This window comes from Ursus arctos, unplaced genomic scaffold (assembly GCF_023065955.2).
Source record: "Ursus arctos isolate Adak ecotype North America unplaced genomic scaffold, UrsArc2.0 scaffold_15, whole genome shotgun sequence".
Classification (NCBI taxonomy): Eukaryota; Metazoa; Chordata; class Mammalia; order Carnivora; family Ursidae; genus Ursus; species Ursus arctos.
In genome coordinates, this window is record NW_026622819.1 from 63,008,392 (window position 1) to 63,021,928 (window position 13,537).

Consider the following 13,537-nt stretch of genomic DNA (forward strand, 5'->3'; position numbering starts at 1 on the left):
CCAGCCGCCCTGCCTGCCTCTTTCTTGCTCCTGGTGTTCCAGGGGTCTTTCTGCTTCCCTCGCAGAAGGGAAGGAAGTGGGAAGGGATCAGAGGTGGGCCTGGTGGGGGCTGCCCTTCCAACATGCCCTTGACCCCCCCACAGCTGATCTTGGAGTAGCCTCTCCAGGCAGCCAGGCCTTGGTGGCCTTTGGGCTCATCCAGTGGGTTTCTCAGCTTCCTAAATGGGATGAGGCCTGAGGGAAAAAGCCTTGGGTCCCCACTAGGGTGTGAGTCTGGCTCTACTGGTACTGTGAGGCAGGTTTAGCTGGAAGGGTCCCCTCCAAGGCCAGGATGGTCTGGCGACCAGTTGTGGGCTTGGAGCAGCCTGGGGAGCAAAGTGGAAGCTGCCGTTAGAAACATCTGCCAACTCTGTCCTAACCTGGACACCTGTTGTGTGTGTGGCCCAGGGCCAGTGAATTAGAGCCATCCCTTGGCCCTGGAAGCAGGAAATGTGGCCGGGCAGACATGAGATAGAGGTTATGCTGGGAGTTAGGCTGTGGCTAGGGTGGGTGGGGACCAGCCATGAGGACATTAGGAAGGGTTCTCTGAAGAGTTGAGCCAGGTCTTTAAGGAGACTTCTCTAGCTGGGAACAGAGGGATTGGAGGAGCATTCCATAGCATTCCGCCTGTGCAAAGATGTTGACAGTTTGTTGGCAAGTCTGTCCCAGACTTCACAAATCTGTTGTTGCACCATAGTCTCCCAGTGCCCCCAGCACTCTAAGGGTGCTCTGTAACCACAGTAAGGGTTTGTTCCTTGCCTCTGGCCAGGCACCAGTGCCACAGGGTCCACAAGCAGTTGGACAGTTCTGGATTCGAGTCTCGGCCAGGCCACTTTTCAAGCTGGCTTTGCATAGGTCCTTCCCTTGTCTAGAAAGATGGGTGTGATACCCATCACCTCACAGGGCAGTTGTGAGAATCCATGAAAGCAGCCAGTCACCTCCTTTTGCCCCTGGGTCACTGACAGGACTCTTGCTGATGAGGGGAGTGGGTGCTGGGTGCCAGGCTGACAGCTATGTCAAGGGCATCCAGAAGGTTCTTAGCACTGACTTAGAAGGGGCCTCTCTGGTGGTGGCCCAGCTCTTGATGGTATGTGGAGTATGTGCTGCTGCCTCTGTTAACTTGAGGGAAACCGGGGAGGGCCATGCCCAAGGTCTTCCAGCTGGTGAGTGGCTGTTGCATGGCAACAAGGAAGTCAGCTCAAGATGAAGCTGGGTCCTGCCTGTGATGTGTGATGTTGGGGCCTGAGGTGCATTTGCCCTTCGGTGTTGGTGGGAGGGCAGTTAGTTATCAGTTGGCTGAAGCCCAGCCCTCAGCAGATATACAAGAGTGAGAGGGTACCAGTTGGACCAGTAGGTCTCTGGAGTACTCCATCTGCAGGTGGGTCAAGACCTCCCACCAAGCTCCGCCTTGGGCTAGGTAGGCACCCAGGGAACTTGGCTACAGTTCAGCTCACCGTCAAGCTCTTAGCACAGTGAGTCCAGCTCTATGATGGGAGCTGGGGACCCAGATGGAGACAAGGCCCCCACCAGTTTGTAGCTCAGTCTGGTAGGGAGACAGAAATGGGAACAGTTAAGACCCAGTGTGATCGGCACTGTGGCGGAGATGATTCTAGAGCTGAGGGGCTCGGGCTGGGGGTCAGCACCAAGCAGGGAGGCCTCTTGGCCACAAAAGTGTCAGAATTGGTGCCCTCCAGGATACAGAACCAGATGTACCTGGGTGGAGGAGCCAGATGGATGGTCTAGGGCCTCCAGTGGCTCAGGATGGCTTGGGGTGGGGTGGGTAGGGATGGGTAGGTGAAGGAAGCAACTGGAGCCAAAGAAGGCAGGGGCATCCCTAAAGGATTTCAGCTGGTTGTGTTGGGATGTCTGCCTAGTGTGTACAAAAAGCACCCCATGTTTATTTTGGGGAACCTCCTGTCTCAGTCCATGTGGTTTTGATGGGGCTGGGTTTGTACCCCCTGCATACATATATACCTAGAGTGTGTAACCCGGGTGAGGCTGTTAGAGATCTTTGGTTGCAAGTGACAGAACTTTCCACCTAGAAGGATATAGGGGAATGTGATAGGAAGAACCAGGACTGGGGCACCTCCAGGGTCTTAGTCACAGACCCCATTCCCACGTCTGTGTCTGCATCATTGAGCCTGACCGAAAACCCAAGGAACCCAAAAGGCCCAGCTGGAAATCTGCCCACAGGAGCAGGGCACTTGGGTTCAAAGGCCCAGCACGATGGCACCCATGGTGTGCAGTGAGTCCCCCTGATGAAATAGGGTCCCTATACCCAAAGAAAAGGAAATGGGTACTGGATGGCTGAACATATATCCCCTCCCCCAGGCATGACCAACTGGATTGGTTCATCAATGGACACTAAGTCAAAATGAATCCAAAAAGAGTCTTTTGGGGGGCTTGCTAGAACTGTTGGGAAAGATTTGAGGTTCTCTTCTCTGGGGTTGGGTGGCAGGATATAAGCCTAGAGCCATGGGGTCATTCTTGCCACCACCTGGGAATTTTCAAGAATGATGCAAACAGAAGAAAGCAGAGTGGAGAGAACAGATACATGTCTGATACCATTGTTGGGACAGCTGGAACCAATTGTAATCACAGCTAAAATCTACCTCTGGACTTCCCAGTTACGAGTCAAACACCCTTGGGCTCAAGCCTGTTCATTTCAGGGTTCTGTCACTTGCAAATCAAAATGTCCCAGCTGATATGGTGGTGGAGGGTGTTTTGGGAAGATAACCATAAGTGTGATACAGAAGTTGGACTGGAAACAGAGAACCCAATTAAGAGAGACTGATGAACAGCCAGGTTCAGACTCAGCCTAGGCAGTGGGGCCCTTACTAGGCCTCTCCTCTATTCCCCGTGGATGAGCAGGGTCCATGAAGACCAGGGCTATGAATCCAGCCCTGCGTTCTTCCTGTGCCACTTAGTAGACATGTGGTGATGTATGCTTACTGGGGACACACTGGCAGGGGCCGTGAGTTGGGAGGGGGCCATCGGTGAGTTGGAACAACACTGTGGTGCCTGCCTGCTCCAACCCTTACCCACCGCATGTGTGCAGTGCCTCTCAGGATGTGGCCGGGGCGTGGACGTGTGTGTGTGTGTGTGTGTTTTCCGGGTTGAAGTATGTATGTGTGTGTGTCAGGGTCCTTGACCGCAGCTGCTCGGCTTGAGCATCCTGTGCGCTCGGCCGATTGTGTATACCCCGTCTGCCTGCGTGCGCCCCGTTCTGGACAGCCTGTTGCCAGGAGCTGTGCGGCGTGGCGCGTGCATTCCCTGTGCAGGGTGAGCCCGGCGCCCTGCGTGCGAGTCTCCGCGCGGCAGGTGGGCGCCAGGTCCTCCGCCTTCCGCTCCCAGGACAGCCTCCTCGGCGGCGAGCGGCTGAGGGTGGGGGCCCTCTGCCGGCTGCCGCGCGTGCGCGCCCGCGCGCACGCCGGGCTGGTACGCGCCGTGTACGCGCCCGTGCGCGCGCCCCACGGCTCCAACCCAGCGCTCGCAGCCGCCTTCGCTGCCACAGTCAGCTCCCCGGTGCCGCCGCCGCCTCCCCCAGGCCGGGGGCTCTGTCCGCGGGGCCCGCGCCACTCGCCCCGAGCCAGGAGGACGAGCTCGAGGAGGATGCCTGGGCCCGTGAGTACCGCGGCGGCGGCAGGCCGGGCGGGCCTGGAGCGCGGGAGGAAGATGATCCTGGGCTGAGCCCCTCCCCGCGGGCAGCTCCGCGCTCTGGCCCCGGGTCGCCGCCCCGGACCCCCGACCCGGCCAGCCCCTTCCCCAGCCCCCTTCGGAGGAGGGAGGGAGGGAGGGAGGGAGGGAAAGAGAGGGAGGGCGCCAGTAAGCGAGGGAGCCAAAGCCGGGCGCGAGCCGCCACCGGTTCGCTTGGAAACAGTTGCCACAGCAACGGGGTTGCGCTCCCCGGCAACGCGACAGCGGGGCGGCGACGCCCCCTCCCACCCCTCCCCCACCCCAAGCGGGGCCGCAGCCTAGGGGCACAGGGGGAGAGGGGGTGCGGGGACTCCCCCTCGAGCGGTGGGGGTAACTTCGCCAGTCTGGGTGTGCCTGCCTCCACAGCTCTTCGAAGATGGGGGTGGGGGGTGAGCGGCCCCGTGGGCACGAGCTGGCTCCCACGTGGCTGCAGTCGTCGCAGCAGGGCTTCTGGGGTGGCTGCAAACGTGGGGGCGGCCCAGCCCCTGGGCCTGCCGCGGGAGGAGGCGGCTTGGAGGCTGGGTCCAGCGTCTGCGCTCCAACACCCCCACCACCGCTCCACCTCTCGCCAGCGAAATGGCCTGACCTGAGTTGGGTGCCACAGAGGCGATGTTCCTTACCAGGGGAGAAGAAAGAAGCTCACATCCCTCCTCATGGCCAGGGCATGTGCCAAACCGCGGCTAGGGCCGGTCGTGGGTTTCTGCTCCGCATTCCAAGCCACCATTCTCCAGGGAGTGGTGGGAGCAGAGTGGGCAGGAGCAGAGGAAAGGACATTGCTGACCCAGGGAAGCTGAAGCTCAGGCCAAATGGGAGCGCCCTGGCCCATTGTCTGGATCACAAGTGTCCCTTTCTTGACTGAGCACAAAGCCTAGACTGTGCTGGGTGGCATGCAGGTTGGCTGGCAAGCAGGCGAGTGCCACATGGAGATGCTCTGTCCTCCAAGGGAGCTCCTCTGGGAGGAGAATGGCCGCTGAGTCAGAGGAAATGACCTCTGGCTCCTCTCCCAACCTCCCCCAGCCGGCAGCGGCAGGGTGCTGGGGGAGAGAAACTGTCCTCCTGCCAGCTCTCCCAGACCTGACTCAGCAGACACCAGCCTCTAACTGCAGATCTTGGACTCAACATCCCAGTGACCACAACCACTCTTGGGTTTCCTCTCCCATCCAGGAAGGTGTCCTGGGCCCCAGGGGTGACCATCACCCCAGGCATTTGAGGCCTTGGCATAAGATGCCCTTAGATGGGCGGTGCCCTGAGTAAATCCTTAGTCTCCCTCCTTGCAGGCAGGAGTGCCTTTGGAATTATTCACAGGCTCTTTTCGTTCTGTCCCTGCTCTGTGTGAGACCTGTGTTGAGTGTTCTGCGTCCATTATTCCCTAATCCTTTCAATGGTTGTACAAGGTAAGTTTATTACCCCCATTTTAGAGATGAAGACTCGCCAGGCTCAGGGAGGTAAAGTGACTTCCCCAAGGTCACACAATCAGTAAGTGGTGGAGTTAGGTTTCCAGTGAAGGTTTCTCTGCTGGCACAGCTGCTCTCTGCCTGCCACACACCATCTCTTGTGACCCAGACAGAAAAGAACTGGAGGGCCTTCTAGAGAAGCATTCTTAACTTTCTTTCATAGTCTTCCAGTGAGGAAATTCCCCATGTCTTTCAAGCCTTAACACACCTTTCCTTCTTCCAGCAAAATCAGCTAGGTTTTTGCTCACCCAGGTGCTCTGTGGGACTGTGGTGCCGCTGGGCTGGCTCCCTTCCTCCATTTTCTCTCTCTGGGTGAACCTGAGCAGTGAGGGCTACCTCAGTTACCTGGGAAACCCCCAAGGCCCTCATTTTTGGTTTTGGGCCTCCATGGCCTGATCAGCTTGCATCCTTGGCTGTGGTCAAATTCAGCAAAGATGGGTCTGTGTAGGCTGGCTGCTGTGGGTGCTCACTCTGGCTCGGGGGCTGGGAACCCAAATGCCTCTAGGGCCCAGGGAGCAATGGAATGAGTGAGGTGGGCCAGGGAGCTACTCAGCTACAGTCTATGTCACTATGTGAGAATGTAGACTTGGAATGACCAGATAATTTTCAAGATGAACCAAGAATCCAGACTTTTATGTAAAATCTCCCAGGTTTTAAATTTGACAACTAATCAGAATATTTTAAAAAATTGATTGTGGGCCAACAAAACATGCCCATGAACTGTGTCCAGCCTGAGAGTCACAAGGCCATGACCTCTGGTCCATGGTAGTGATGGCAGTTTTGCTGGGCCGCTCCCAGGCTTATGTAGATGGAGCGCCATGGGCTGGTTTCCATATTTGAGCCTCTTGAGGCTGCAAACTGCTGGCATTTGGTTTGTCACGTGCAGCTGTGTACACCAGTCTTGAAGTATTTTCACTTCCTTCATCAGTTTTGCTTCTCCCTTGGCAATGCTAGGGCGATCGCATCATCCCGGTCTTACAGGCAAAGAAATTTCAGCTCAGGCATGGGAACAGCTGGGATGGGGCCACACAGCCTATCAAGGTAGACACAGGATTTGAACCCTGGGCTCTGCCTTCAGTGCTCTGTTATGCCACGCTGCATCTCAGAAGAGGGCATCCTCATCTCCTCCCAGCCTCTGAGGTGTGGCCAACTCCCTTGGAAGGACAGACACGAGTACAGTAGATACTGAGCCACATAGGGCCTCTCTGCCTACAAGCTGAGACCCCAGTCTCTGTTGTCATGTTTGCAGTTCCCAAGCTCTGGGTTCCTGGCCCAGTGTCAGGGTTGGGTCACAGAGGTGCTACCTGTAGGCAAGGGTGCCAAGGCAGGGGATTAGCCGAGCTGAAGATGGGGCTCTGGTCAGCTCCATGCCTGGCTGACTGTGGTAGCAGTCCCTCTCAGGCCTGAGTTCATGTGTCTTGGTGTGCGAGGAGTGTAAAATTGTTACCAGGGCCTGCCTGAAATGCCCTTCCTGCCAGGGCAATGGGCTTTGCAGTCGTCTGGGCTTCACAACCACCTGGCTAACCAAACTGGGCCCAAACCGGCCCCAGCTCCTTATCTGGAGGATGGGGATGGCAGCAGCCACGTCCTGGGTGTCACTGAGATAATGAATGTGAAGAGGCCAGCAGTGGGCCTGGCATGTGCTGGGCATGCAGGACAGGTTCGCAGTAACTTCTCCCACCCCATCCTCTGTATACCACGTTCTCCCTCCCTCTGCTATCCCTTGGTCTGAGTCCCTGTCCCTTCACTTGACCAGCAGCTCTGGCCTTCTGTCCAGAGACCCTTATGACCCGGAGCCCCTGCTGTCTGGGATTCGCCCTGCCCATTCCAGAGCCCTGACCCATGCTTCCGTTTCCTGTCATTCACATGGATGTATGGATCCTCGTCTTGTTTGCAAACCACCCTGCGAGGGCCAAGAGCTGGGTGATGGCTTCTTTCTCAGGGCCTTTCTGGTGAATGGTTGATACTTCCCAGGAGTGAGTGGGATGCAGACCCAGCTCTTGAGGTATTCCCTGTCCTACAGCTGAAAGACCAAACAGGGAACGGGGCATCTCCAGGCAGCCTAACAAGTTTTGGAGCTGTTGCGTGCCAGATGACAAGACAGGTGCAACCGCTGGAGCTGCACACGGGCAGCCAGAGCACAGTCCTATCCCTGTCATATCCCTGGCTTCTTGTCCGGCCCTGGGGACTGAGGTGGCCTGGAGCTAACCTGTACAGCAAAGTGACAGTGAGGCCATGGAGCTGAGAGTAAGTGTGGGGGCAAGAGCTTTGAGGCTGTGTTGCAGGCCCCTTGCGGGAAGAAAACAGGACTCTCGGCAGCTCAGGATGGGAACACAGGCTGGTTGCAGAGGGAAGGGCACTGAGAGGTGAGGCTGAAGAGGCCTTGGCAGGCACTCGTCCCAGAAGCCATGATCTAGGTCAGTTCTCAAAGTGTGCTCTCTGGACCACAACATCAGTATCTGCTGGGAATTTGTTAGAAATGCAAACTCTCGTGTCCAACCTCAGACCTACCGAAGCAAACACTGGGAGCAGAGCCCAGAACCCTTTTTTAACCAGCCCTCCCTGTGGCTCTGATGCTCATTCAAGGTTGAAAGGCACCCACCTAGGGGCACCTGGGTGGCTCAGTCATTAAGCGTCTGCCTTTAGGTCAGGTCATGTTCACAGGGTCCTGGGATCGAGCCCTGCATTGGGCTCCCTGCTCAGCAGGAAGCCTGCTTCTCCCTCTCCCACTTCCCCTGCTTGTGTTCTCTCTCTCCCTGTCTCTCTCTGTCAAATAAATAAATAAATTCTTAAAAAAAAAGAAAAGAAAAGAAAGGCACCCATCTAAACTGTCTTAAAGAGCTGGGCTGCCTCCTGAAGTTGTGGGGAGTTGTCAGAGGGTTCAGGCAGGAGAGGGCCTCGGGGAAATGGGCAGTGTGGAAAGTGGGTAGGCTGGGCAGGGGCACAGCATGGAAGTAGAGAGAGCAGTAGTAAGCACAGCAATAGGGGCCCAGGTGAGAGATGATGGTCACTTGGCCAAGGCAGTGGCAGGGGACCAAAGGAAGTAGACAGATGAAGGCACAGTGCACTGAGGGTAAAAAGAACAGGATTTAATTTTTTTTTTTTTTTGAGGGTGGGGGGACAGGTGGGGAGGAGGGTTGGAGAGAGAGGGAGAAGCAGACTCTCTGCTGAGCAGGGGGCCGATGTGGGACTAGATCCCATGACCCTGAGATCAGAACTGAGCCAAAGGCAGATGCTTAACCAACTGAGCGACCCAGACACCCCATAAAAAAACAGGATTTAGTGGATGGAGTAAATGTTGGGCCCTTTACTGAGATAAAGTATCCAATAGATCTTTGGGGTCTAAGACTGGAATGCTGAGGTTCTCTGTGCAGAGAAGCAATGTGGTAGGTGCCCCCAGCAGTGTGCCAGGCCCCAGAATAAGAGATCTGTGTGACCTTGGGGACCACTGGATCCCTGTGAGCCAAGTGCTCTCATCTGTCAAATGGGAGGAATGCTAACCTAGTTTGTAGGATGTCTGAGAATGGTTTGTGCCTTAAGAGTGCCTTGAGGACACACACATCTCTGCGTCCCCAGCTCAGAGGCAGCCATCATCAGCACTGATGTCTGCTGGGCATCTCCAAGTCCTTTGCATGAACTAGCTCAGTTTTCACCATGGTCACTGACAAGGAAACTGGCATCACAGGGCTTAAGAAACCTCCTAGGGTTTCACTTTTGTCCTGCTGCTATACTCCCAGTGAGTGTGTGGCCTAAGAAAACCATACAAAGCAAAACACTCACAAATTCTACAAATAAATCAAGATGGAATCCAGAAAAATGTTCAAATAACCTGCAAGAAGGTAAGAAAAGAGAATGATGAAACAAAACAAATCATAAAATGGCAGACTTGAGGATGAGTCCATCTGGAGTCATCACCCCTAGCACACAGCTGGAGCTGGACAAGTGCAGTATTTGTTCTGGAGGGGATGGGGAAGGTGCAAGGCTGTAAGAGGCTGCAGGCTGGGTCTGCACTGAAGGGTTCTCCAGATAGGCAGGAGCATGCACAGAAGCGTGGAGGAAGCTTAGAGAAGCCTGGCTTGTCAGGAAGAGCATCTGCAAAGGTCTGAATGACCCTCCTAACAGTCATGTACCGAGCACCTACTGTGGATTAGATGAGATGTACTGAGCAACTCCTGTGGGCTAGACAAAGGCAGGAGGGAGGCCTCAGGCAGGACCCATGCCCTTGGCCTGCCAGAGCACCACGGAGTGAAGTAGCAGCCCAGGAGGGAGTGTTTAGCGTCAAACCCCTGCCCACTCAAACTGGGTATTGGCACCAGTGTGATGACAGAGAGCCTTCTTCTCTTGGACCTGCAGCGGCCTAGTCTGTAAACTACGGCAGTGGTTCCTGCCTCCTGACTGAGGAGCCACATTGGCGCCTAGAGGATCTTGGGTATGGCCTGCCGTCACCCACCCTAACTCCCACTCAGCTGAGCTGGGCCCCTCAGCGTTGAGTCTGTCCTTTGTTCCTTGTTAACGTTGGAGCTGCCATCCGGTTTCTCTACCCTATAGCCGTTTCCTACTCTTGAGCTGAGGGCTGGTGGCCAGAAGCACCAGGGTCTTGCTGGGAAGTAACAGGAAGGTGTGTTTTGGCTACAAGTTGGCCAGTTAGCCCAGTGTCTCCATGGCTGCCAGGTCCTTCCATATCAAGAGCTCACAGGCACCTGGCTTTTCATTTACATTTCAGTGGCCATCTGAGGGAAGGTATTTTGACTATGGATTCAGACTCAGGCTAAATCCTAGCTCCTCCCCTTACTAGCTGTGTGACCTGGGGCAGGTCATTTCTCTGTCTGAGCCTGTCTCCTCATCTATCAAGTGGGCCCCCGCTGAGCAGGTGGTGTTGCATGTCACATGAGATTCTGAATGGAAAAGGCCTAGAACAAGGCCTGACATGCAGTAGATAGTTCTTGGCAGGTATTTCTCTTTCTAATTCAGCTAAACTCCATCACCTCCAGCCCCAGAAGTACCTTTTCTGATCTGGAGCTGTTCCTGCCGTGCAGGCCAAGGGGCCCCCTAGTCAGTGCCAGCTTCCTCAGAGCATTCCTGAAAATTCCTGTGGGCTCAGGAAAAAGGAGAACAACAGATTTAATTAACTCCCAGTGACTGGCAGCATCGTGTTTTTATCTGGGCCGCGTCGCCATGGCAGCCTCATGGCAGGGTTGTGGAGGGGGCGGGTGGAGCTATTGTTCTTGCTATTGTCTGTTCTGGAACACAGGCCCAGGAGAAAGGGACTGGCACGGGGACCAAGTGGCACATGGCACAAGGCAGCCACAGAATCAGACAGGAGCCATCTGGGGAGAAGTGTGGGGTGGCCCCTGGCCTGGCTTCCCCCCAGCTTGCTGTCAGAAGAGTCTGAGACAGGTTGATGTGGAGCCCCCTGCTTGGGGCTTAGGCCCGCCATGGCCCCCAGAGCTAAATGTGTATGTGCACTGGACATGCTGAGGAAGGGGGGTATGTCCATGGGGCTCTTGGAAGAGGCCCACGAAGTAGCTCAAGCAGCGGCACTCTCCCACCCTGGTTAGGATTTTGTGGCCAAGCTTGGGTTCAGATTAAGGCACTGCCATCTGCCATTTACACAGCTAATTGCTGTCCCCCTCCCTCATCTGTAAAATAGGAATAACTAGAGTTACCCCAAAGGGTTGTATGTGAAAGCCCCGGGTAGTTATAAGGCATTCAAGAAGGGCACACTTCTGTTCTGCGGGGGTGGGGAACAGTCGCCTGCCACCCGTCACTCCGCAGTCAGGGCTCCCTCCTACATACCTCTTAGGATGCAAGGTTCCCCTCTAAACCCTGGCTGTGGAGAGGAGGAGGCAGAACTAGACGTGCCCATCTGGAGTGATGAGAGACCAGGTGATACAGTAGCAAACGAGCTACTTTTCCTACCCTCTGCAGAAACGGAAAGGAATTGAGGGGAAGCGATGCGGAGCACAAGAGCTAGAAGGGTAGGGCCAAGTGGGGCTGCGAATTGATAGGAGGCTGGGGAAACGGAGACAGAGCTGGGATCTGACAGGCGGAGGCGCTTAGAAGAAAGGAAAAGAGGGAACGGCCCACGCCCGGCGGTGCAGACAAAGGCAGGCCAGTGGCACGCAGTAACAGCAGGAACGACCCTGCCTGAGCCCCCTCTACGCGAGCGGCGACAGCCGGGAGGCCGCAGTGCGGGCCTAGATGCTCCATGCTTTGGGCGGCCAGGGATAGGAGCCGGTACAAGGCCTAGAGCACCAGGGGCTTCCGGGCTTATGCACTGGCCTGAAGCTGGGCGTCAGTGGGCTGCTTGTGGGGCTGTAGGACGTGGGCCACCCTTTCCCCGCCACCCAGCAACCGCGCCGAGAAGCCTCTTCAGCGCCCCAGGGGTCTATCCACGGGCCTCTGAAACCCTTTACGAAATGGGGTACCCTCTGGGGCGGCGAACCTTCCGTGCGCACTGAAGCTGAGTCTGGCTTTCGCACGCCCTCTGCTGGTGCGCCCGGAGTCCCCTAGGCTCAGCGGCGGCGGCGGCTGCCGGTTCTCAGATCCGGGAAAACCCTACCGGGGAAACCTCGAGGTGTGACGTCATCCTCCTCGGTGACGTCACCGGCCCCCCGGGGAGTGCGGGGGTTCCCGCAGAAGAGGCTTCCCTGGAATTGCGCAGGGCACGGGCGCCGTCTGGGAAGTCGTCCGGGACTGCAGTGCGCCTTCACCGTGCCCTGTGTCTGTCCTACAGGTCCCGCGCGGCCCCGGGTGAGGCCTGCCCGCGCGCCCACCGGCGCCATGGGAAGGAGCGGGCGCCGCTGCTGCTGCCCCCCGCCGGCGCGCGCACGACTTGAGCCCCGCCGCGGGCAGCCCCCGGCCGCAGGTCCCCGAGTGACACTGGCGGCGCCTGGGAGCGTGGCGCGGGCCCGGGGCCACGTAGAGGAGCCCAGTGTCCAGTGAAGCAGCCGAGGACCCGCCGCCCCGCCGCCGCCATGGTTATGTCCCAGGGCACCTACACGTTCCTCACGTGCTTCGCCGGTTTCTGGCTCATCTGGGGTCTCATCGTCCTACTCTGCTGCTTCTGCAGCTTCCTGCGCCGCCGCCTCAAACGGCGCCAGGAGGAGCGACTACGTGAGCAGAACCTGCGCGCCCTCGAGCTGGAGCCCCTGGAGCTCGAGGGCAGCCTGGCCGGGAGCCCCCCAGGCTTGGCGCCGCCACCACCACCGCAGCGCGGCCGCCTCGAGGCGCCGGCGCACGCGCATCAGCACGTGCACGTCCACCCGCTGCTGCACCACGGGCCGGCGCAGCCGCACGCACACCCGCACGCACACCACCACGCGCTTCCGCACCCGCCGCCGGCGCACCTCTCAGTGCCGCCGCGGCCTTGGAGCTACCCGCGCCAAGGTAAGTCCCGACCTCCGCCGGGGGCAACGCGGGCTACTCAGAGTGGGCGGGATCTCTGCAGACCAGCGGGTATTCCACTGGACAGCCTCCCGGAGAACCTTGGAGGGAGAACCTTGGAGGGAGAACCTTGGAGGGAGCGGGCTGGGCCTGGGGTTGGCGGCGGGCCAAGGCCTCCGCGGGAGGCCGGGAACGGGTAGCCTCACCCCTCGGACCGCTTCCCACTCTGCAGCGGAGTCGGACATGTCCAAGCCACCGTGCTATGAAGAGGCGGTGCTGATGGCTGAGCCGCCGCCGCCCTACAGTGAGGTGCTCACGGACACGCGCGGCCTCTACCGCAAGATCGTCACGCCCTTTCTGAGCCGCCGCGACAGCGCAGAGAAACAGGAGCAGCCGCCGCCCAGCTACAAGCCGCTCTTCCTGGACCGGGGCTACACGTCGGCGCTGCACCTGCCCAGCGCTCCACGGCCCGCGCCACCCTGCCCTGCGCTCTGTCTGCAGGCGGACCGTGGCCGCCGGGTCTTCCCTAGCTGGACCGACTCGGAGCTCAGCAGCCGCGAGCCGCTGGAGCATGGAGCTTGGCGTCTGCCGGTCTCCATCCCCTTGTTCGGGAGGACTACAGCCGTATAGAGGGGCGCCCGGCGTTCCGGGCCCCACCCGCGGACTCGTGGCCTGATTGCGGGGCTTTTTAAATGCTTCCCTTGGACTGGCGGGGGGGGGGGGGGAGGGAGGGATTTCTTACCCCGTTTGTTACATTTTGAGGATAATAAAGGTGTGTGATCTGGTTTGGTACAAGCGGAGGGGACACCCACTGCTTGCGCCCAAGGTTCTGGTAGCAAGGCGTGCCTGGGCCTTGGTGGGACAGAACCGAGTGTGCCTTTTGGCTACAAAGTGGCCTGAGCGTGTGGAACCTAACTTCATAGGCTGGTTCCCCTGGAAGCTCCAGGGCCTACCTTCCCTGC

General features: G+C 57.9%; 1 protein-coding gene across 1 annotated transcript; it reads left to right on the forward strand.

Moving 5' to 3' along the window:
* The first annotated feature begins 90 nt into the window (after positions 1–90).
* PRR7 (proline rich 7, synaptic) lies at positions 91–13,286 on the forward strand. Its single transcript, XM_026511086.4, has 3 exons — positions 91–3,663; positions 11,926–12,578; positions 12,808–13,286. The coding sequence occupies exons 2-3, from the start codon at positions 12,167–12,169 to the stop codon at positions 13,203–13,205; spliced, it is 810 nt and encodes a 269-aa protein (XP_026366871.1). The 5' UTR covers positions 91–3,663; positions 11,926–12,166; the 3' UTR covers positions 13,206–13,286.
* Positions 13,287–13,537: the final 251 nt, after the last annotated feature.